This window comes from Rasamsonia byssochlamydoides, assembly GCF_041956645.1.
Source record: "Rasamsonia byssochlamydoides strain NRRL 3658 unplaced genomic scaffold VTN77scaffold_15, whole genome shotgun sequence".
NCBI classification, from domain to species: Eukaryota; Fungi; Ascomycota; class Eurotiomycetes; order Eurotiales; family Trichocomaceae; genus Rasamsonia; species Rasamsonia byssochlamydoides.
The window spans coordinates 134,976-158,105 of record NW_027192398.1 but is presented as its reverse complement, the minus strand read 5'-3'; the positions used below and the strand labels follow the sequence as shown (position 1 = coordinate 158,105).

Genomic DNA, 23,130 nt, shown 5'->3' with positions numbered 1-23,130 from the left:
AAGCAATTTAGTGAAGCAATTTAACCAATCTTGTTAAAATGACTTTATACGCAGGGTAAGTAGTCTGATAAGTTCAGGTCAGGTTGAATCTGTCTCTGATAGGACGGTGTAACTGACTGCGGAGTCTGATTGGCAGCTTCCACTCCGACAGAATGGAACTTTGGCCACCTCGCCAGCAGCAACATACCAACACACCCGCAAGGGTCATTGTCACCCTTCAGTCATCATGCCGGAGGACTCGAAAGTGAAGGGATTTCCAGACCTTTCAGCGAAGCTGGCAGCGCCGCCTAAGAAATCGCTGTTCGAACGGCAAAAGGCGGAGGCGGAGGCGAAGCGCGCACGCGAACAAGCTGAGACTGCGGCCGTCTACGAAGATTTTGTCAAGTCCTTTGACAATGATCCAGAGACTCTCAACCGCCCTTCAACAACATCAAGGCCAAACACATTTGGTCATGGTGGCTCAGGGCCAGGAAGTCTGCCATCTGCCCCTGCGAAGCGACACTTCACCAGCTCCGGCACCCGCAACAGCGGTCCAGGCAGTTTAGGCCCGCCCCCGTCGTTGGCACGCAAACGAACTCACGATGGGTTCATTCGGGATCGAGATCGAGACAGGGATTACGCGCACGGAATTCTCGCCTTTGAAAACTCCCTGGATCCCGCCTCCGACGAGGAAGAAAGAACTGCAGAGGACAAGGATGCCGAGAAAGCGGTCGCGAAGCCGACGTTGTACCTAGCCTCTCTCCCTCCAGGAACGTCCCCGATGGTCATCAAGGCCTTAATACCCTCGACCCTCGCAGTGGATGGTGTGAAGATACTCCCTCCGACCGGCCAGGCTTCCACAGAGCGCAAGTCTTTATCCGCTATTGTTACTCTCGCGAAGGAAACTGCGGGCTCCGATATTGACTCTGCTGTGAGCTCTCTGCAGAACAAATATCTTGGCTGGGGTTATTATCTGTCCATTTCTCGTCACCTTTCCTCCGCAGCCATCAACTCTGGTATGCCCGTGAATGTCGGCCTATCGTCCACTAGTTCCCTACCCTTCGGCGCGAAGGCGATTCCGCAAGGCCCGCCAGGCAGACTCAACCGTGCACCTCCTCCAGGATCACATCGGGGTGGTTTCGCCCCTCCGGCTTCATACGGCTCGCAGTATGGAAGGGCCGGCACAGCAGCGCAGGTTGTGGTGAAACCACCGTCGGATCTGAAGCAGCTCCGGTTGATTCATAAGACATTGGAAAACTTGTTGAAATACGGTCCGGAATTTGAGGCGTTACTCATGAGCAGGCCAGAGGTCCAAAAGGACGAAAAATGGGCCTGGCTGTGGGATGCACGCAGTACCGGCGGTGTGTGGTACCGGTGGAAGCTTTGGGAAGTCCTCACGAACCCCAAGGTCAGCAGGAGTCGGCACGGAAGGAATGAGCATGCCTCATCATTAATCTTCGAGGGTGGAGCAAGCTGGGTTCCTCCGGAGAAAGTCATCCGGTTCGAATACACTACGCAGATCGATGAATTCGTCTCGGATGATGACTACAATTCCTCCGACGAGGACGACTCGGACATGGAGGATGAGAGGCGTCGCCATGCTGCGGAAGAGCCCGGCGGGAGTGAGGAAGGGGTGGGCTACATGAACCCTCTCCAAAAAGCCAAACTGACTCATCTACTCGCGAGACTCCCTACGGCAAATACCAAGCTACGACGTGGAGATGTGGCTCGCGTGACAGCATTCGCCATTGAGCACGCAGGTGGAGGCGCAGAAGAAGTGGTGGAGATGCTCGTCTCCAATGTGCTCAATCCTTTCGCCTATACACATGCGAATCCGGATCGGGATGATGTGCATAGAGCTCTCAAGGAGAGTGATGTTACCAAGTTGGACACTGTGGAGAACGCAAATCCTTCCGAGAATTCGGATGAAGCACCCCGTGTGCCATCCAAGGAGAAGGTGGACACGTCGGCTGCTAAACTCGTGGGTCTCTATGTCATTTCAGATATTCTCTCGTCTTCTGCTACAAGCGGCGTCCGCCACGCTTGGCGTTACCGGCAGCTTTTCGAGTCCGCCTTCCGGTCTCGTAAAGTGTTCGAGCATCTAGGACGATTGGAAAAGACTTTCTCCTGGGGTCGACTCAAGGCCGAAAAGTGGAGACGCAGTGTCGGAACGCTCTTAAACCTCTGGGAAGGCTGGTGCGTCTTTCCCCAGTCAAGTCAGGAACACTTCGTCCAGATGTTCGAGAAGCCTCCTCTCACGGAGGAAGAATTGGCGGAAGAGAAAAAGAAAGCCGAGGCAGAGAAGACCAACGCCGCTTTCGGCGGCAAGGGCAAGAGCCGATGGAAGACGGTCGAGGAAGACGCATCCTCGGGCGGGAAGTTTGACCCCAGCAAGCCTGCGATCGACAGTAGCCAAGTGCAGAAAATGGACCTCGACCATGATGGAGTACCCATGGCTGATAATGACGAGGGGGATATCGATGGGGAACCTATGAGTGACATCGATGGTGTGCCCATGGAAGATAGTGATCTGGAAGATGAAAACATCGATGGGGAGCCTTTAGAAATGGAAGATGAACCGGCCGAAGCTGCTACGTCGGAAAAGCCTGCAGAACAACCTTCCGAGCCGCAGCGGGATTCCCTTCCAGCTCGGAAACCACGGCCCAAGGCAGAAGATATGTTTGCCTCGGACTCGGGAGAAGAATAGTCTACGTCTGACACCTGACTTTCGTTTACAATGAAGGATGAGGATTACGTTCGTGTCTATTAGAGGATCAAATTTTACGTGAGGCTAGATACCCAGAAATCCTTAAGAATATTTCATCCATTGAATCTATCTACGCAGGATAACTGATCTATCTACACAGGATAACTGTGAACCTATCTGATAGGCATAAGAGCTACCAAACCCGCCAATAGGAGTTGTACAGTAGACAACTGCTGGCTCAGATGCGATCGGTAAAGAGGTCAACCTCAATGAGGGCCTAGAAGCTCTAGTAGAACCTGCAACTGTCAGCCTACTGTCTTGCACAAAGTGCATGCAAATCACCAAGGGACAATAGCAGAACATGCTGTGCATTATCAGAGAACAAAAGGGTTTCACTCCATGGGTGTGAGTGTCAGAAGTTATCGTTTATGTAGAATAGAACATCATGTGGTAGCAGCACGTCAAAGAGAAAGACATGTGAGAATGACATTACTTACCAATAATGTAACCATTTGCTGGTTTTGAGGAAGACTGCTGTAGTTAGTAAGGCAAGGGAAATGCTGATCAGACATAAAGCCTGGAAAATAATGGCTGTTGTGTAGCTGGCAAGGGAGAGCTATGCTACCTCACACAGTCTTGTTGTGTGAAGTTGTGTGTGTGAAGAGTTTGAAAGGTCTTCAAGAAGCTGCAGGGAGAGAAATTTACAGAAACACAAAAGTCACTAACCCATTACGATCAACCCCACCAGGCCTGCCCAACCGGGTCCACAACACCCCTCCTCGTCGCCTCGTCGCAGAAGTTTGATTCCAATAAACACTCCTCCCATATCAACAATCCCTACTTTTCCCCTCTCTGCGAATTGTTCTGGCAGGAAGGCGTCATTGGTGGCATTCTCCAAGTTTATAATTTCTGAGGTTTTCTGCAAATATCCTTCAACATGGCTGGTGAGTTCTGTTTGCTGGCGTCTCTTTCTGCGCGTTTCTGCGAAGCAATGCGAACACATCTCTCAGGGTAGCTAGCTGACTCATTTATGATACATAGACTTCAACAACGTTGCTCGTACGTTTTCCTTTCATCCCTTCCTGACTGGCGTTACCTGTTATTTGTTCAGGTGAATTCGCGCCTTGCAACACATCCTGACTTTAACGATCTTGAACACAGAGCAATTCGTCCAGTTCTACTACAAGACTTTCGATGAGAACCGGGCCAATCTCGCGGCTCTCTACGTAAGCGAATACCCTCGATATATCAGAGGCTTATTCTTGGAGATGATGGACATGAACTCATGACGGGAAAATATACAGCGCGACCAGTCGATGCTCACTTTCGAAACGGCCGCGATCCAAGGAAGAACTGCTATCATCGAGAAGCTGACCGTAAGTTCCCTTTGATGCCGAAATACGATTGTCAGTCGAGATTGCTGAGGCATGGATAGTCGCTGCCGTTCACGAAGGTTGTTCACCAAGTCGCAACGCTGGATGCCCAGCCCAGCAGCGAATCGGGCGGTATTTTGGTCCTGGTCACCGGTGCGCTCCTGGTAGGTCGAAGACTGCCTTACATGTCGAAATTGGTCTTCAACGTCAGATCTAATGATTTTATTTAGGTGGACGATGAGCAGAAGCCCATGAGCTACACCCAGGCTTTCCAGTTACTTCCTGACGGCCAGGGTAGCTACTTTGTCTTCAACGACGTCTTCCGCCTGATCTACAGCGCTTCGTAAAAATAAACCCTCAAGACATACCGTTCGATTGGCTAGAATGCGAAGGAAATGGAAACCATGACTGATACTTGATACCAAATATTGTTACGTTGGGATGAAGAGGATTGCAGATCGATGTAGGAGTAAGAGCAAATTATCGACCTCGAGTTCTGCACGAGGGCGAGGAGGCAAAGACATCGCGTGGTGAAAATCAGTCTTGATCGAGTTGAGTCTACTATGTCCTTTGCAGAGAGGGTCTTTAGATGTGGAAGCGCTCACCCAGCAAATCACACGATCATTTATCTCCTTTTTGACATCTGAGAAGGCAGTTCGTCAAATCTGAAGATATTTGGCTGCTGCTTGTCTGGTCTCATTCCGGAGGCGCTGGTGCCGGAGATCCACCTCCAGGCTCCAGAGTTCTATAATACGATCCAAGCCTCGATGAACGCGTTGCATCGACGAAGGTGGAAAGCCTCTCTGAGTACTCCATACTTGTCAGCCTACTTAAGAAGCCTCATAGTGAAGACTTCTACTCGTAATCTTTCATTCCCACAATACATATTTTTTTTTAATTCTTTTTGGCGCTTCAACGATTTATTATTGCTCTTTTCACTTGTCACTGTCGGTGGCGAAGGTTCGGGCAGCTTGCCGCTTGTCCCGTTTCAGAGTAGTTGATTTAATTTGCGGCAGACCGCCAAGCAGTTGAGCAGTGAGAACGCAAGCTCACCCGTTGTTAACTCATCTCCAAAAATATCTTGACGTGCAGTGATCTGAATGTGTGTTATCCACTAGTTGCTCCTTTGTTTCATGGTTCGTTGAGGGACAAAGACGCGCAAGTCGTAGGCTTGTGGGCTTCCACGTCTCGGCCCTTTTTAGCTTGTCGCGCTTCAAAGCCGCAGTCGCGGAATCTTAAACTTCCACGTTGTTGTTTACCGTCCTCAAGCTTCAGCTTCCATAGTTGCCTGTTTAAGCCACCGACTTTTCTGCTCTGCTCATCAGGAGTGACAGGGAGGGAAAGCATCGCACAACTGAACGCCAGTGATTCAGTGCCATTCTAACGACGAATTTACGCCACGAGACTACCTAGAACGGTAACCCGTCTGGATCCCAGCAAAGATCAGGAACGCAGTCCAGCCCCTCTGTCTTACGATAATTTTCATTTACTTTCTTCCTCCTCCTGAACTACAATCACAATGACTCTGGCTGAGGAGTTCCGCTCGCGGAATTTTAGTGAGTTTGCCCCTCTGTGTTGCGTTGAAGTTAGAGGTTAGGAGCTAACAATGCACGCTTTTCTCAGGCATCTACGGACAATGGTTTGCATCCTTAACCCCTTTATAGTCATTTGCTTTAGTACAAGTGCACAAGATACTTGCACTCTGCATGCGTGTCCAGAGCAAGCGACATCTGCAGTGATGGCCCACCCTAAGGACTCTACAATACACCAGTTTGAGCCTATTTCAGAGTGGAGAATGGGATATTGGGCCACTGCGCTAGATCTCATTTCATGGATGAAACCTTTTGCTGATTCTGATCACCATCTAGGACGGGCGTCCTGTGTATTATCCTCTGCCTTGCCCTGGGCATTGCCAACATCTTCGCTCCCCTTCTGCGAATCCCTTTCAGTATAATATGCCTGTGAGTATTGGCCTGCCATAAAACCCTTCTGAAATCTAGCTAATGTAGGGTTACCTTGGTAGCTGCTCCGCATTTGTTTTGGTTTTCATCGAGATTCCCTTCCTGCTCAGGATCTGCCCGACCTCGTCCAAGTTTGATTCGTTCATCCGCAAATTCACGACCAACTACATGCGCGCAGCAGTCTACGCGATCATGAGCGCTGTTCAGTGGCTCAGCCTTATCTCTGGTGCATCCAGCTTAATCGCCGCTGCTGTCGTTCTCCTTGTTGCTTCTTGCTTCTACCTCCTCGCTGGTCTTAAGAGCCAGGAATTTGTCGGCAGCAAGACTCTTGGTGGTTCGGGCCTTGCTCAGATGATTGTGTGATGGTTGATGTCGTTGTCGTGTGTTTGGAAAAGAATGACTGATGGCAGTGATTTCTTTTTCTTCTGCTTTCTGTTGACATGAACGGGAGTCTCTTTGAATGCTGTCGTCTTTTTCGTTAACTCTGCAGTTGGAATGACTCTTGTGTTGTTGTGTTGTGTTGTCTTGTGGGCCCAGAACTGCTATACGAGGCATTCCTTGCTAGGACGTGACTAGGGAGAATAAGTTGAGATAACAGAGACGGAGAGAAGAGAAAAGAGAGAATCTTGTATTAAACCCCTCTCCTCTTCTCCCCCTTCTCATCCAGGATCCTCCCATAATTGCATCACGATCTCACGATGTCAAGGTATCCGTTCGACTTGACGATTTGAAATACTAGCGATTATACATACCCCTTGCTTAGATACTACCATTAATTACCACCACCACCTGCTAACCTTAGTCTTATCAGGTAGGTATATATCCGTGTATTGTATTGTACTTCCCATGTCTAGTTAGTTATATGGTGTCATATCGAGTTGTGAAGCGTGTTGAATCCTTGATTGATGTTTGATAAAGATGATGATCTCTGATCTTATCAGATCGGCTTGATTATCGACTGACTAACTGGATGACTCTTGTAGGGCCCTGTCAGAACAAGGGCGCCGAACGTACCCACGCAGAGAGGGCAGTGAGCGGTTTGCCGATCACCTTTTCTCTCTGAGTTGCACTCAACTCGGAGGACAGTGAGCGATTTATCAATCTCTTTTTAAAATCCCGCATCTGAGTTGAATGTGAAACACCTTGCCGAAAGTTATCTTGAGGCATATCTAAAATACATCAGCACTTATCAAGAAACTGACATGCAATGAATGGTTCATGAGACAATTGTTTGCAACCAGTCAATGACATAGAACTTTGCTTCGTATCTGTACTGTCTAGCTACTATTCTCACCAAGATATCAAAAAAGTAATGAGCATCTGGGAAATAACAAAAGGTGTAGTAAAAAATGCCGCATAATATTGTGCACCACAGTAGAATCCAGACGCAGTAGTAATACCTTTGTTACACAGGAAGATCAATTCTCGTGATGTCCTGCGCTTATGCAAGGTTTTCTTCCTGTCTATTTCTTCTAGCCGGAAGTAGTTCTGTACTGTACATTAGGTTCGAAGGTTAAGTCGGTAGGCACTGTACAACATCACAACCAGCCATTCTGCTTGTTTTCTTATCCCTGCGAGTTGGTTACCTACCTATCCCCTCTTTTCGACTGATGTAATCGAGAATGCGGGGAAATAGGCGGTATGATGTGCATACGTACAAGGTGCGTACGTACAGCGGGGTTATGATCTACAAATATTAAATGATCGAGCAGCGGGAAAGACGTAGAACTAGGTAGGTAGCTTACTGAAATGATATTACGAGATATAATCCGATAGTATACACCTGTGTATATACAGTGTACAGTACATACCTATCTAAATCGAGAACGATTCTCCGAGTCACATACCAATTGGTTATCCATTACCATTTTAGGACAATCTCACAGTTGTTCATCGGCGAATCGAAGGCATTGTACAGTACAGTACTGATAGTATAATGTGCAATGAGGCCAGACCTCTACAGAGCTATTGAATTTGAAAATGTGGGGTAAGTCGGGGAAGAGGAGGGAAGAGGAGGGAGGAGGAGATCCAAAAAAAAAAAAAAACTGAGATGAGGGGTTAGTAATAATATTTTAACTAGGACGAGTTGGAATTCCCGATCTTCATGGGAAATAACTCCCATGCCATATCATGTCATGTGCATGCCCTACTGACGCCAGCAGTAGAGTTCTACTATAGAGTTCTTGAGGCTTAGCTAAATAGTAATGACACAACTTGGACGCATTGACAGGTCAAAAGGCTGTCTGGGCGAGATTCGTGCCTGCTCTTGGCAAGGCCTGGAAACCTGCCAGTGCTTGCAAAAGATACCACTCCTTGGATGATGTGATAACGGAAGGAATCAGGTCGAAGAAGTTACAGAAGCTTCCGGTGGCCACTGGAACTGGGCGATCGTCGACCCGTGATCTGTGGCCCACCGGGCTCTGGCTGTGGCGAGTCTAGTGACCATCGTCAGGCTGATCAGCCTCGTCTTAGGTAATAGTCGGCTCCTATTTTGGGAGAAAGACTTGTTGGGGAAGGAATCGTGAATTCGTCACTCTTCCAGCTCACAGTAGTACTTCTACGAGTCGGATTTTGAGATGAAAACTTGGAAGATACTTCTGTAATGTAGTCCATGTGGCCTGGTCTTGCTTGTGCAAACAAACACATTTGAACGTCACGTCAAGTTTACTTGGCAGTCGCAACTTGGCAGACGAGGGTCCAGACCTAGCTACATGTACCCAAGTAATAACCCAACTAAACGTGGCATGCAGCAGACATCGTGGCACATGCTGTTGAACAAGGATCTAAGGGGGAAAAAATACCCTTAAGATAAGAAAGAGTTTGCTTTAAAGTATTATTACCTGTCGATACGAAATCAAATCAGAATTTTCTACCCGCTGGAAGCGCTAAAGACCAAGGATCAACCGCCAGGTAGCAGTGTTTTAACTTTCTTTTTTCTTTTCCTCTTGCAGCCTTCTACCGTGCCACGCGACAATGTTGAAATCGTCAGCTTGATTTTCTAGGAACAACGTCGGGATTCCAGTGTCGACTTGGTGGACTGTAACTAAAAGAAGTAATTTCAATGACAACTAATCAGGAGTGCCAACATTGTCAAGATAACCGCTGGTAACACATAAAAACATTTGCAATGAATACACGGCCATTGGCATACTAGTAGTACTATCTTCCCCTTGATACATTAGATACATCTAGTCTTCTCTAGCCTGGTCGATGACAGGCGAATTATCCCAGCTAAATGAATCCAGATCTGCCGTAGCGCTGCAGCTTCTGGATTCGAGATCTGCTGGTTCTCTTTGGATCTTTTGCGTGTGATATCCAGGTTCCCTCTCCCCTGTTCCTTACGAAGTACGGAATAGAGTGGTATGGGACTTCCGTGGCGCAGTCGGTATATCTCGCCATAGCGGGGGAGGGGAAGGAAAACCACGCAAAGCCATCCATCGATGCTCGGATGCAGCAGGATCCATGACCTCAGACAGCGCTAACCCACAGGGCAGAGCCTATCGGCCAATCAAGGTCGCTTACATGGTCATTGGGTTAATGCGACGGCAACCCCGGTTGGCTCACTCACCCGGAGTCGTTACAATACGGTTCAGGACGCGTTGCCGGGCCTGTCCATGGCGTCAAAGGGCGTCACACGACCGCGCATGAGGCCCAAGTGGGCCGTGGCAGCAAGCATACGGGGCTGGTGCTGGCGCAGGCATCTCATACATCACCGACGGGGCCCCTTGGCAATGCTATTTCTATCTCTTTGTCCCAGCGATCGATGGTCGAGTCAATGACGACTGATTCCAACGTCCTGCTTCTATTCTGTCTGATCGTCCACGTTGCCTTCAATTGGCTCTATTTGATGCTCATTCCTCGTCTTTAGGTCTGCCGAGCCATCTCCGTCTTCGCATCTCTTACCTAGGTACCTTTCTCTGCTTCTCGGCGCTCCCGGCCAATAGTAGCCATTCTCGGAGCTCTCAGGACAACTGTACAGTACTGCTCCTACTTAATTGCTTTCAGGTAAGGCACCAGATATTCCAGCAGCTATTCCCGCAGATATTCCCCTATTATTTTTCTTTCGAGCCCCTCCATTTTTTGTTTTTTGTGCAGTCACCAGACTGGTCAGTGCTCGAGGCAAAGGCGGTGAGCACCGTGCTATCGAATCGACCTCTGATAAGCCTCCCCGGCCTTGCGTGCTCCCCCAACCCTGCAGCTTGCAATCGTTAGACCAGCACGCTATATATTTTTTTAACTGAACTTAAGTCTTCAAGGCTGGCACAGTTGTCTATTGAAAATTCCTCATCAACATGTTTCTGTGAAACACTTTTCAAGAACGACTGCCCGTTCTTATCACCATCGGTTACCCCCGGCTAAAGAGGGAGGAAGAAGGTCCAGAAAAAAAAGCCTCATTCCAACACCCTGTCTTAGTCATAGAAAGAGAGCACGTCACCAAGTACGACATTTCAATTGTTTGTCCTCGTGCTCCGCCTGTTCTCTCTTCTGACTGACTTTGCTTTGATCCGTACTATATGAATTGACTCATTGGTTCAGTCACTGACTTATCCTCTTCCGTTGGCAGCTCCCACTCTCCCACACTGTGCCCGCCACGGCTTCCGAAACGATTTTATAACATTCCCTCACCACAATGTCCGCACCATCGGCCCCGGTGATACCGCCTCGACCGTCCAGGTCGCCGCGTGCCCATCTTGATGTTCCCTCCGACATGCCCAAGATCCCTCCTCGTCCCGTCAATCGCCGGGTTGACCGCTCCGTCTCTCCCTTGCGGGATAGCTACGCCCCCTCTCCCTTGAATGACCCTCCAAACGGCTCTAGCCTCACCCGTACCACCTCCCATGATCCTCCACCGCGTCCCCCGAGCGTGACGATTCCGTCTCTGGGCGAGGAAGGAATCGAATATGAAGACCTGCCCGTGGCGTCGTCATCAGAACACCAGCATTCCGTCAAAACGAGGAACGTTAGCAGCGACTTGAAACTGCACGCTCCCAAGCCATCGCTGCCCTCATCCAGCGCGAAGGCGAGGGTCCAGGCGGTCACCCGCACTGACTCTCTGCAGGCTGCTGCCGCGGGCTTTGGCAAAGCTCCGTCCCCTTCTCATGACGAGTTGGAGCAGCGCAGTCGCTCCTTGTACTCCAAGCCGAATGGCTCGCGTGCCGAATCATCGACCGCATCCACCAACCGCCGGTCCCTTCATTTTGACGATGAGCACGGCATTCCTGAGATTGGACAGCGGGTCCCGATGTACCCCGGTGCGGGTGACGTGCAGGCACCGTCCCCCGCGCCCACAGGATCGGCCACCAGCCACCACCAGCGCACACGCAGTGGTCGCGAAATTCTCCTTCCGCCAGGCAGCTACGGTCTCCACGGGCACGGTATCCACACCACGGATAAGTTTGAGAAGGCCTGGTATGACAAGCATCCCGATGAGCTCGCTCGAGAAGAGGGCCAGTATGGGCCAGCAATCGCCCCACGCCCCGACTGGGCCTTGAGCAGTGAAGATCTCAATCGCATCGTCCGAAATTCGGCCGCCAAGGGCAGTGGTCTTGGTGAGTGTCGCCGCTCTCGACTGGAAACCTGAATAGACCGATACTGACAATTGTTTAACGAAAAGGTACTTCTCCTGCCGTGACTGGCACCCCAGAAGAGGAAGTCGGTTACATTGCTTCGGAAGAGTACACTTCCCGTTTGGCCTCTCCCCCTCCATCGCAGGCAGCTGTGGAGTCTCCTCTGCGCAAGACGAGCTTCCCAGCTGCAGAACTAGAGCGAACCCGCAGTGCGCAATCGGCAGCGGGCAGTGACACTGGTGTGATCCACGTGAATGATCCTTATCATCATTTGCATCACCCTGATGGGTATGCTCAAACCCCAGACCATGCCTCCCAGGGTCCGGAAGGAGACGTGGAACACGACGAACCCATTCTGGCTGCCGATGAAGTTCGTCCGGAGTCAGCCTTCCTCCATCCCGCTATCTCGCCCACTATTGACAGGAGAGACTACCTTGACCTGGAGAGAGTCCGAAGCCGCACCCCGAGCGCCGCGGGCAGTCGTCCGGCAAGTCGTGCGGCAAGTCGACCCGGCAGTCGACCCAGCAGCCTGTACGGCGCTCCTGCTGGCCTGTCACGATGGAACTCCCGTGGTGAGGAACGTGAGGACACCCATGCCCCTCTCGCGGATGTGGAAGAATATGAGCCCTTGTTCCCCGACGATGAGAAATCCGCAAAGCCGGTGTCTACTGCGGAACGCTTCAAAAATCGCACCGAGCATCGATTCCCCAGTCAAGACATCTGGGAAGACACTCCAGATAGTCTGCAATTGCACGCCAGTGTCTCTACACCGGAGCCGCCAAGAGATGAATCCGAGAGCAAATTCGAAACCCTGGAGGCCGAAGAGGCTCGAAGGAAGCAGACGGAGCAGATCGACTCGCACAAGGTGGCCTCCCATGGGGAGACTCATGAAGGAGGGCCATCACGACTGGACACTATCAAACAGCGTTTCCCTAGTCGAGATATTTGGGAGGATGCCCCAGAAAGCCAAAAGCTGGTCACGACGATAGAGCCGTCCGACCCTGAGGTTAAGAGTCCACCCGATGCGTCCGCCAAACCTGCTATCCCTCCTCGACCCAGCATTCCTATCAGACCTCAAAGGCCTGCAAAGGCTGATCTTTCTTCGAAGAATGCCTCTCCCGAGGAGAAAGGCAGCTCACCCACCGAAGTGCGGAAGGCACCTGCGATCCCCGATCGGCCCAAGCCGCAGATCCCTGCTCGCCCGTCGAAGCCTATCACTCGTGACTCGCCCGAGAATGGTGCGCCGGTGCCGGCGCCGGCGACCAAGCCCAAACCTACTATCCCTACTCGACCTAATGGCGGCAGGATAGCGGGCCTGAAGGCTGATTTCCTGTCCAACCTGAACTCTCGTCTGCAGCTCGGCCCACAGGGGCCGCCCAAACCGGCGGAGAAGAAGGAGGAACCGGAAGCACCGGCGGAAAGGGGACCTCTGAGCGATGCCCGCAAGGGACGCGCTCGGGGACCGCCAAGGAGGAGACCGGCTGCTGCTGCTGCCACGGAGACGAAACTTCCGTCAATACCGGAGATTCGCATCATAGACGCGTGGAACGTGTGGCAGGTGGATGCGGATGGGAACTTGGTTGTTGGGAAGACTATGAAGGAGAAGGAGGAAAGGGAGCAGAGGGAGCAGAAGGAGCAGAAGGAGCAGAAGGAGCAGGAAGAACAGGAAGAAAAGCAAGAAAAGGAAGAGAAGGAAGAGAAGCCTGTGACGGCAGACTCTACAGAGGCGACCTTGACATCTTCAGAAAAGGAGTCTGTAGTCGAGGCACCGACTGAGCCCGATGTGCCTAGCTTCCCAACGAGCGAGACCACAGCTCAAGCTGATGAGACGACATCAGCTGTCCCAGAAGCAACTTCTACGGCAAAGACGGAAGATGCTGTTGAAGCCAAGCCGGAGCCAGTGGTCGAACCAGAGCGAGATGAACCTGAAGCTGCTGCTGTCGACACAGAAAGCAAGGCTTCTTCTGCATCTCAAGAGACTGTCTCCGAAGAGGAGCAGGCCCCGTCTGCTGACAGCAAGAAGGAATCTGACAGCGACGCCTATCCGGAGGTTTGAAATTGATTGACTGGTTTAGACCAAAAATCTTTTCTTTGTTTCCTTCACTCAACCAAGTGAGACTTGTGAATGTCTGTCTGTCTGTCTGTCTATTGTTGCACGGAATTCAAACAAATGAACAAATGATTAAACGATCCATCAACGCCTTCCTCCCTTCCTTCCTAGAATCTGCACTACACTACCATTGTTAGTTTACTCATGTGTATGTGTGTATGTATGTATTCATGTGTTCATGTGCTGATTCATGTTGTTACGTTATGCATGTCTCAGTGTGAAATATACCTAGCTAGGCAGGTACAGAAGAATATAGGCACAAGGTACAAGCTGTGACGGTCCGAATTAGGCGGTGCATTAGGCAGTGAGGCATATGGCCGGCAGAATCCGTCAGATATCTCGCTGGACCTCGTAGATAGCTTCGTCCCCCAGCTTAGTCTCTTCGTTCTAAACTGCCACATAGCTTCTAGATAAACCTACTAGCTAATGGGATTTGGGTTTGTTACACAAGCGAGCAAACAAGCACCTCTTGCAAAGAAAGAAAGAAAGAAGGAAAGAAAGAAGCAATGGTTCTTTTTGTTTTAGTGTCTCTTCCTCTCTTTCTCTTTTTCTTTGTTTCCCCTTTCCTAACCCTACATTACATCCTAGACATTGTGTTCCTAGTTTGTATGACATGTGAGAAGTTGTGAGAGCTAGCTACATCCATCTAAATACTATGTATGTATATATGAATATCAGCTTAAGCTTAGTTCAGTTATTAATAGATGATGTTTAGGCCATTGACCAATATTCCTCACTGCTATATATATATATATATATATGTTTCTGTTTCTCCCTTCTATCTTTCTTATTTTTTTCCTATAATAGAGCAGTCATTATTTTATATAGTGCCTTTCTTCCAATATGATCTCCCTCCGTCTACTCTACTCTACTAAGTAAGTCTTCAAATTGATATATCAGGTTTAGACTATATATATAAGAGGGGGGGAGGGGTAACTTGTAGTATTTCAATGAATTGAATTACTGAAACTGAAACTGAAATTGAAATTTGACTATTAATTCCAATCAATGAATCAAATCAATTCAATTAATTTCCCTATTATTATTATTATCATCTATCTATCCATTCATTCATTCATTCCTTAAATTCGATTCGATTCGAATTGGTAAGACTAAGGGCTCAGAAATATATATGAGGGGGAACGAAAAAAAAAAAACAGAGAAAGACGCACACATGTGCATAGTGCATATATATGAAAATCGGGAAATTCATACCCAGCTAAATAGGGTACGGTACGTACCTATTATGAATATCAGCTTGCTTATAAAGCTAGTTTAATTAAATTATATATGATGCATGTATGTCCTGTACATGTAGTTGTCAAATTAAGATTAATTTTTTCAGTTGATATTATTTTCCCTAATTCATATGACAATTCGTTCATTTGAATTAATTAATTCAGCTATGTGCGCCAAAAAGAAAAAGGAGAGAAAGTATACATCTATATCAGAGAGAAAGCAGCTAGGTCCCCCAACTCGTCAAATCAAAAGAATATATCTATATATATAAGATATCGATGCGCATAGATAAACAGGAGTTGGCTACATATCCAGCTAAAAATACTAAATAAATACTATAACTATATGAATGATTTAATTACCTGGAGCTAGTTTTATTTATTTGCAACGATGTAATTAATCATTATAGTGATAATAAATAACGTATCTATTAATTTAATTCCAATTGACAGAAACACTAATTATTAAGTGATCAATTTAATTCCAATGGACAAAATAAAATAAATAAATGAGTCAAATCAATCTCCCTATTCGTCCGGACATTTCATTTATTCGTTCGAATTTGGATTCGAATTCGAATTGGTGACTCACGGAAGGACTTAGTAAAAATTAAAGAAAAAAAAAGGTACTCAGGTTCTTCACATCCTGGAATTAGGGAAAAAAAAAAAGGACACCAGAAAAAAAAAGGAAAGAAAAAGAAAAAGAAAGAAAAAGGCACAAAAGAAAAGGAAAGGAAACAGTCACGAACACCGACCACCCTCCCTCATTAGATCAGTCAGTAAATCAATCTCTATGTAATTGTTCGCATGGATCTATGTACAAGACAAAAGGAAATTATCTCTATAGGTATGTACGGTAGTCAACCAGTCAGTCAAACAAAAATCAATCAAACCAGCGAAAGCCAACCGTGCAAGCCTTTGCCTTTGCCTTTGCCCTGGTATGTAATGTTGCAATCATCATGTCAACACTTAACAACCGAGGAGAAAGGAATTAAAAGAAGAAACAAAGGGGGGAAAGAAAATAGGAAAGAAATTCAGAGAATGACGAAATGACGAATGATGCCAACGGTGGTGGCCCCCTTGTGAGTATCCGGCATAGCATGAGAAAGGGGAAAAAAAAAGTCAAGTCAAGTCAAGTCAGGAAGAAAGAAATGTCAAGAGAAGATTTCTCCATCCCAGGAAAAAAAAAAGAAAAGAAAGGGAAGAAAAGAAAAGAAAAAAGATTAAGAGATTAGACAGACGCCGGTAAAATAATAAAACAAGAAAATGGCATGACTTGCCGTCGTAGGACATCGATATAAAACCGACACTTTTATGAAAAAATCATAATAAAATTAAGTCAACAATCACTTCCGGAAGCTGTCAACTCCCAGAGTGGGCGTCTCTACCAACCGGTCACTCGGCACCCCCTCGTCGCGTCGTCGCTCGAAGAAGTTGTCGCACTCGGAGACCACTTGCGCCCATTCGGCAAGAGCTCGACCGGCATACTTACTCGCCACCAGCCGTTCGTTGCGCGGGCGGCGAACTTCGACCTCAGATGAGGCCTCCACCGAGGTTTTGCTCGTAACGAGCGATTCTTGTGTTCCGGCCGTAGAGCCGTCCGTGTCCCGCTGGTCACCACCGTCGGCGTCCATGTCGATCGCATCCTCAGGTCCCTGGTCCGCCCGAGCAAGGTTGGCCAGCGACCGACGGTGTTGAACGTGCAACTGTGCGCCAACAGGCAGAGAAGGTGTGAACAGACGTTTGTTCTTGCTGGGCCACTGCGGCCGGTCCAGCCATTCGAGTGAGAACCGGAAGCAGAAGGGCTGGTGTGGTGTGGGAGGCCGCTTGTCGCTGTCATCCGTGCTTTGACTGCTGCTGTTGCTGTTGCTGCCTGGGCTGCTACTTTGGCTGGACCGTCGGCTGGCATCTTTAGCTGTCTCCGTCGAATTTCCTTCGGACTCGTCCGAACTGCTGCTAGGAGGCGAGTCTTCGCTCGGTTTCGGAGTCGCGCTCCCACCGAACATGGACCTCAGGATACTCCATCTTCTCCTTGGAGGCGAGTTGGACTCCGGAGGCAACCCCTGCGGATCCAACTTCAGAATGCCATGACTTCGGAATCCAGCCTGCAGCGTGGAAGCGGGAGGGGCGGCCCGGTCCAATGACGCAAAGAGACTCGATGGAGATGGTTGGTTGTCACTGCGAATGATGATGATTCTCCGCCCGGGAGCCGGACTGCAAGGCGCAGACGACATCGGAGCCTTGAGCTCCTTCGCCGCAGCCGCTTGAAAAGATAGATAATAGGCCCAAATCTGTTCCAGCCGGTCCAGAAGGGTCTCGTAGATCTCCGAGTCAGTGGGAGAAGGGTCGCTGTTGAATCGGGCGACCCTCCAACACAACAACCGATGGAAATATGCCCGCACCATCGGACTCCAATGGCTGAAGTAACGGTAAAAGAAATCCTCATGCAGGAGAAACCCCAGGCAGAGATCCCGCTTTCTCTCTTCGTTGCTGGTCCAGGTAGTCCAGACGCAGTAGATAAACGCAAAGACCCGGACGTCGGTCAGCGAATTATGGCTGCGAGTCATCTGCTTGCAGACATCGAGCCAGAATTTCCAGTCAAAAAGCTCCGTCTGGATCGATTGACAGTACCGCGTAATGATGGTGAGGGCTTCCTCGATAAAGTCGCACAGCACGAAACAGGCGTTGTGGTCGAAAAGCGATGTCCTCCGCGCCGCCGCCTTCAGAATGCTGGTGAACGATTCGGCGTACAACCGTCGTGCCTCGGCTGGTTCCTGGGAAGACTCGGACAAGATATCTCGCAAGAGCATGATCAGGCGGTTTTCCGCCATCGAGCGATGGCAGTTGGCGGACCCCAGAGGCAGCGCCGAGACGGACGTGTCGGGTCCTTCCATGAAATCGTCAAACGTGATCGAATTGACGGCATGGGGATTCTCGGGGATCGGCAGACCGGACTGCCTGTAGAGCGTGTCTTCCAACACCACCAGCAGCTGGCCATGGACCGGCAAGATGCCCGGGGCAAGGATGCGCTTCGATTTTTCCGTATCCTGCGGGATGTACTCGGAAAACAGCGTATGGAAGTACTTGACAAAGACGAAAAAGAGGTCCGTGTCTCGCCCGCACCAACGAGACAGCCACGGGCCATGCCATGGGATTTGTGCCGTACTCAACGGCATATCCGGTTTCTGACGGAGGTACCGGACCAGAGCCGCATGCGAGGAAAATGCCAACGGTCTCACCGCGGGGGGAAATCTCAGAGCGAGCTCCTGAGCAGCCGATCGTCCTTCGAGACCCCTATATACGCCCGACTCCGCGAGAACCCGACGGAGGATGTCTGACGGCGTATTCCACAATCGCACCAGCATGTCAGCCACGCCGGGGCAGAAGAAAAAAGCGTAGGCGCACGCTTTCCCGCAGAATGACACGAGACTGGCCGGTGCATGCCTCATCGACATCCTTTCCACGACAAACGTCATTTGGGAGAGGAGATTCTGGATAAAGATATTGCGGATATTGTGATAGATGGACTCTGTCAAGAAATCGGATCCACTAGAATCGAGCGAGCTGTTCGACCCCACGATCGAGGCCGGCTGCATCTGAACGGAATTAGACAGCTGGTTGATGGAATTAGACGACTGGGACATGGCATTAGGCAGCAGGGAGGATTGGAAAGGGATCTTCCATTCCGGTCGCATCATGATACCTGCAACAGCTTCCAGGTACACCGGTCGGTCAGTTCCTGAAATCGACTGATTCTTGCCATTCAGCATCTCGAGTAAGCCCGTCCACCACTTGTTCAGGATATTCACCCGGCGGTCGAGATCTTCAGGTCGTAGCATCTTGACCGAAGGATGGGAGGCATAGCGGTTGAGGAAAGGGAGGAGCGCTGACCGAATCACGCCGACCTTTAGCGGATTGGCCTTGGCTTGGAACCTAAGAGAGGATATCAATCAGCATTGGAGACCTCCAGCTGCTACAGTTCAAGACACATACTTCTGATAGTCTGCCTCCAATCCTCGAAACACGCTCCAGAGCTCATCTTTTTTCCGGGGCAGCTCCACCGATGATGATAGGGAGGATGCCGTAGATCGGGGAAGCGGAGGTAGAACTGGAGTCGAGACGTGGAGGGACTTCAGCTTCTCGAAGGAGGTTTTGCTTCGCAGGGAGTCCGACGGCGGGCTCAACAGGGGCTCCTCCGGCTTGCTCCGGGAGACGAAGGCGCTCAACGGTCTCTTGCTCAGAACGGATTTTCTGCGTGTGGGTTCCGCGGGTGCTGCCGTCTTCGCATCCTCGGGGTCTCCTTTTGGAGGAGATGACTCGGCCGATGGGGCGCTTACTCGCCGTTTGGGGGATTGCTCTCGAGAACGGGACGCTCTTCGTTGCGTTTGTTTGGGTGCTTCTTTTGGTGTCTCTTTGGGCGATTCTTTGGGCGATTCTTTTGGAGCCGGGGACGGGGACCGCGACGAGGATGACATCCATGTCTTCCGCGCGAGGTTGGCTATCCTGCCGGAAACCGAACGAGCACGAGCCTTGGGGGGTGGTGCCACCAGCTCCGGCACAGCATCCTGGGCGTCTTTGCTGCTGTTTCCCGCAGCCACATTGTGAGATTTTTCCTTCAGCGTGGCATCCAATTCCTCGGAGGAGAGCGTGAGACGAGACCCGGCGACTTTGGACCTGCCGTTCGGAGAGCGAAGCGTAACGCGGCGAAAGACGCCCTTGCCCGCCAGGAAGTTCTCTTTCTCTTTGGCCGGCGACTCGGTCTTGCAGGTCGTCTTGACTCCGGGGGACCCGGGCCCGGAGTCGAGGTCGGGGTCGTCATCTGCGGATGGGACGGGATCGGCCGAGAAGGAAGGCGGGTGGGAGAGAGCATCGGGGGGAGGCAACGAGACCTGGACATCGCCTTGGCTGTGTGCCATTGCTGACTGGAGAGGCCAGCTCTCCACGAACGAGGAGGAGGAGTAAAAGGGCAGTGGTCAAACCATATAGATAGCACCAGAGACGGTTTAATACGAGCTCCTTGACGCAGTCTCCTGTTCCTCTGGAATGCACCGGATAACTAGGGGAGGAAGCAAGGCGGGCGGGCAGTAGGTTCCAAAACGAGGGTGTCGGTCAGTAAGCAGGAATCAACGAGTAGACGGAGATACGGCGTGGTGTGGGTGGTTCTGGGGGGTGAACCGTGAGGTGAGGGAACCTAAGTGAAACAGTGGAACGAACGGAGGGGTGACTTGGTTGAGGAGAAACTCAAACGAAGGGGAGAGGAGGCGATGGTGGCCTCAGGTCAGGTAAGAAGGAGAAGAAACAGGCGAGCGATCTATTCTGAACGAAAGGGAGATCGACGCCGAGAGGATGGCGACGGAGAGAGGGATGGAGAGGGGATACGCCGGATGGAGGAGAGGGAGCCGCAAGGCTGATGAGAAGGTTCAAGGATGAATGGATCGCGTAAGACAAGAGACGACGATGATTGCTCAGCCAGGAGTCCATTCAGACTCGATTTCCCCAGGAGCCCAGGGACATGACGACATTTATTTACGGCGGTTCTTCTATTCTTGTTCCTACGGTGGATCTGCACGCAAAAACATCTACCAGTCGTACAGAGCACTCGCTTCTGATCGGGCCAATGACAGAATCAATGCCCGTGAACGTTCTCGCAGGCATGAGTCGTGGCATGATACAGCTCAAATGGCAGACGAGCTGCTCATGTCTGCTTGCATCAGGATGAACAGAGGATTCTTACGACACTTCGGGATCTCCCCAAGTCGATCCGACCGAGAGTGGGCCATGACGAAGCCGATGACGGGGCCTGTTGGCGTCGGCAGCTTCGGGATAGAACAGCCGCAGGAGCCTACTAGCAAGCAGCTAATTCAGAGCTGAGCATGAGCATGAACTACTGGCGAAGACGCGAAGTTTAAAGAGAGAAAAGCGTGCGAGATGCCGACGTCTAGCTGATCCGGGAATTAATAGTCGAGGTGCAGTTCAGGTGCAGCTCAATCGCAGCTGCTTTTCGCGCTCTGGCTGCAGGTCTCTCTTGGGGCGAGTTTCAGCAGGTTCTGTTGAGGGTTCTTTAGCGAGCAGATAGTTTCTTGACGGCTTCGAGGTTGCCGGTGGAGAAGGGAGAAGGGGGTCTTTGCCAAGTCAGGACTGAAGAATGCGACTGAGCGTACGGCGCACTGTCATTGTTATCTGGCTGAGAGTCAACAGGAATGATATCTCGACAGAATCTGCCTGCCAGGCAAGAGTTTGATTTTTTTTTAATCAAGTCTTTCGTCTGACACAGCATTAAATCATGATGATTGCCTTCGTCTCGACGATCCAGACGAAGTCTTGGCGGACCCCACTGTCTCCGATCATTTTAACCCGCCTATTTACGGAGTAGCCAGGATTAAAAAAAATCAATGAAGCTGGCTTCAGACGTAGCTAACACCATCATACAAAAATACCTTTCTTCTTACCTTTTCCCCTGCATATATCTCATGCGAACTACTGCATACGTAGTACAATCGCATTGTTATTCTCCGAATTATCTCCGTCGATCCGACTGGTACCTAGCCCAGCTGAATTACTACTACTGCTTTACTTACAAAAGGTAATGGCAGAAGAATCTCTGGTTCTAGACTAACAAATATTGCCTTTTTCTCTTTCCACATGGACTGTACGGTACATATGTTCAGCAGTACATACAGACTTAGCATTTACTACTCCTACTGTACAGCTCCGTACTTCCGCCAATATGCAAGGGATACGCCTCATAGTGCAGTTTTTTTCACCAGCATGCAGCACGCGCAAGATAGGACGTGGCATGCCCCGTAATCCAGTCCAGTCTAATCCAATCCAATCCAATCGATCCTGAGGTACTAGTTACCTAGGTAGGTAGGTACAGTACAGTACAGAGTACAGTACAACAATTTACCTAGGCTGGAGCTCATGCTCAAGAACTAGACTGAGCTGTATCTAGTTTTATGAGCGCGGTACAGTCCCTTTCTCTGTGTAAAGCCCCTTATACAGCGATGGAATTCCATCAACAAAACTTGATAAATAGGTATCTACTTTGTAAGAAGAGATACCCACAGACCCACGGGCCACTATCTATCCCTGGCAGGCAATTGCTGTCAGTCTATATAACCTATACCTACTTGGGTATCTTCTGACGCTGTCATCATCTATACAGATTGTGCAGTACAGTACAGTAACTACACTAGTAGTTTCAGATCGACCGTCAGCTGCGCTATTTCAGATATCGTCCTCGTCGTAGTGCGGGAAATCGGAAAGAGGGCGCACACAGGGTTGATGATATGATTCTCAGCATGAGATATAATCACCAAGCATAGCAAAAGACATCGAACATGCCACTCGGATACCAAAAAAAAAAGGAAAATTCTTGCGAAGCTGGTTATATTGTTAATTTACATGCTTCAGTGGAAGAGACTGTCGATCAAAAAGACAATCTCATCTATCTATCAACACGGCCGTCCGTCCGGACGACTTCCAACCTGTTTGATGCACGTTCATTCGTTCGACTTCTTCATTCCGGTCAAGGTTTAGTGAGCAGCATGAGCCTCCTCCTCCTCTTCCTCCTCGAACCAGCTCTCCTCAACCGGGGCAGGCTCGCCAGCAGCAGCCTGGCCTTCCACCTCCACTTCCTGGCTCTCGTAGGCCTTCAGGTCGTTGGCGAGGTTGGCCTCCTCAGGCGAGGGCGGAGGCTTGGGGACAGTGAACTTCAGGACGTGAGCTTCGGCATCGCCGGGCTTGGGCGGGGTGGGCTTGTAGGCACGCAGCTCACGCAGGTACAGGTCCTGCACCGGATCCGCTGTTTGCGTCGATTGCAAGTCAGCCAATTGTCACTATGACAACCCATGCACAACACAAAAAAGACGGTGAAAAAGGCTTCATACCCTGACGAGCAGCAGAGGTCAGGAAGGTCCGGCGAGAGACGGCAACGGATTGCCGGGTGGCTCGGGTGAGCAAAGAGCGCTGGAAAAACGCATGTCGCGGGTCAGTAGGGGCGTCAATTGGTAAAGTTTTCGGCGTAAACACAAGACGATCTTCCTTACCGATGCTCGCAGGGACTGGGACATCATCGCGACTGGATTATGGTGATGAAAGGGTGGCGGTTGCGGAGAGGAGAAGTGGCAGACGTGATGTTCGATTCGATGTTGAGGTCGGATCACTTTGGCGAAGTCGGCTTGCGGACGGGCTTG

General features: G+C 50.2%; 7 protein-coding genes across 7 annotated transcripts; 4 read left to right on the top strand and 3 right to left on the bottom strand.

Annotated features, from left to right (window-relative positions):
• Positions 1–226: 226 nt before the first annotated feature.
• On the top strand, positions 227–2,686 carry VTN77DRAFT_1898 (uncharacterized protein; the record flags this gene model as incomplete). The annotated part of the gene is made up of 1 exon (XM_069417679.1): positions 227–2,686. One exon carries the CDS (start codon positions 227–229, stop codon positions 2,684–2,686), a length of 2,460 nt encoding a protein of 819 aa, XP_069279684.1.
• A 937-nt stretch (positions 2,687–3,623) lies between these two features.
• Positions 3,624–4,406, top strand: VTN77DRAFT_1897 (uncharacterized protein; the record flags this gene model as incomplete). Its single annotated transcript, XM_069417678.1, has 6 exons — positions 3,624–3,630; positions 3,728–3,745; positions 3,848–3,912; positions 3,991–4,062; positions 4,122–4,223; positions 4,290–4,406. 6 exons carry the CDS (start codon positions 3,624–3,626, stop codon positions 4,404–4,406), a joined length of 381 nt encoding a protein of 126 aa, XP_069279683.1.
• A 1,172-nt stretch (positions 4,407–5,578) lies between these two features.
• VTN77DRAFT_1896 (uncharacterized protein) lies at positions 5,579–6,383 on the top strand (the record flags this gene model as incomplete). Its single annotated transcript, XM_069417677.1, has 4 exons — positions 5,579–5,615; positions 5,683–5,698; positions 5,928–6,020; positions 6,083–6,383. 4 exons carry the CDS (start codon positions 5,579–5,581, stop codon positions 6,381–6,383), a joined length of 447 nt encoding a protein of 148 aa, XP_069279682.1.
• A 1,868-nt stretch (positions 6,384–8,251) lies between these two features.
• VTN77DRAFT_1895 (uncharacterized protein) lies at positions 8,252–8,633 on the bottom strand (the record flags this gene model as incomplete). The annotated part of the gene is made up of 2 exons (XM_069417676.1): positions 8,252–8,455; positions 8,568–8,633. The coding sequence occupies 2 exons, from the start codon at positions 8,631–8,633 to the stop codon at positions 8,252–8,254; spliced, it is 270 nt and encodes an 89-aa protein (XP_069279681.1).
• Positions 8,634–10,650: 2,017 nt separating this feature from the next.
• Positions 10,651–13,643, top strand: VTN77DRAFT_1894 (uncharacterized protein; the record flags this gene model as incomplete). Its single annotated transcript, XM_069417675.1, has 2 exons — positions 10,651–11,569; positions 11,635–13,643. The coding sequence occupies 2 exons, from the start codon at positions 10,651–10,653 to the stop codon at positions 13,641–13,643; spliced, it is 2,928 nt and encodes a 975-aa protein (XP_069279680.1).
• A 2,638-nt stretch (positions 13,644–16,281) lies between these two features.
• Positions 16,282–19,851, bottom strand: VTN77DRAFT_1893 (uncharacterized protein; the record flags this gene model as incomplete). The annotated part of the gene is made up of 2 exons (XM_069417674.1): positions 16,282–18,868; positions 18,929–19,851. The coding sequence occupies 2 exons, from the start codon at positions 19,849–19,851 to the stop codon at positions 16,282–16,284; spliced, it is 3,510 nt and encodes a 1,169-aa protein (XP_069279679.1).
• A 2,619-nt stretch (positions 19,852–22,470) lies between these two features.
• On the bottom strand, positions 22,471–23,010 carry VTN77DRAFT_1892 (uncharacterized protein; the record flags this gene model as incomplete). The annotated part of the gene is made up of 3 exons (XM_069417673.1): positions 22,471–22,739; positions 22,825–22,903; positions 22,984–23,010. The coding sequence occupies 3 exons, from the start codon at positions 23,008–23,010 to the stop codon at positions 22,471–22,473; spliced, it is 375 nt and encodes a 124-aa protein (XP_069279678.1).
• Positions 23,011–23,130: the final 120 nt, after the last annotated feature.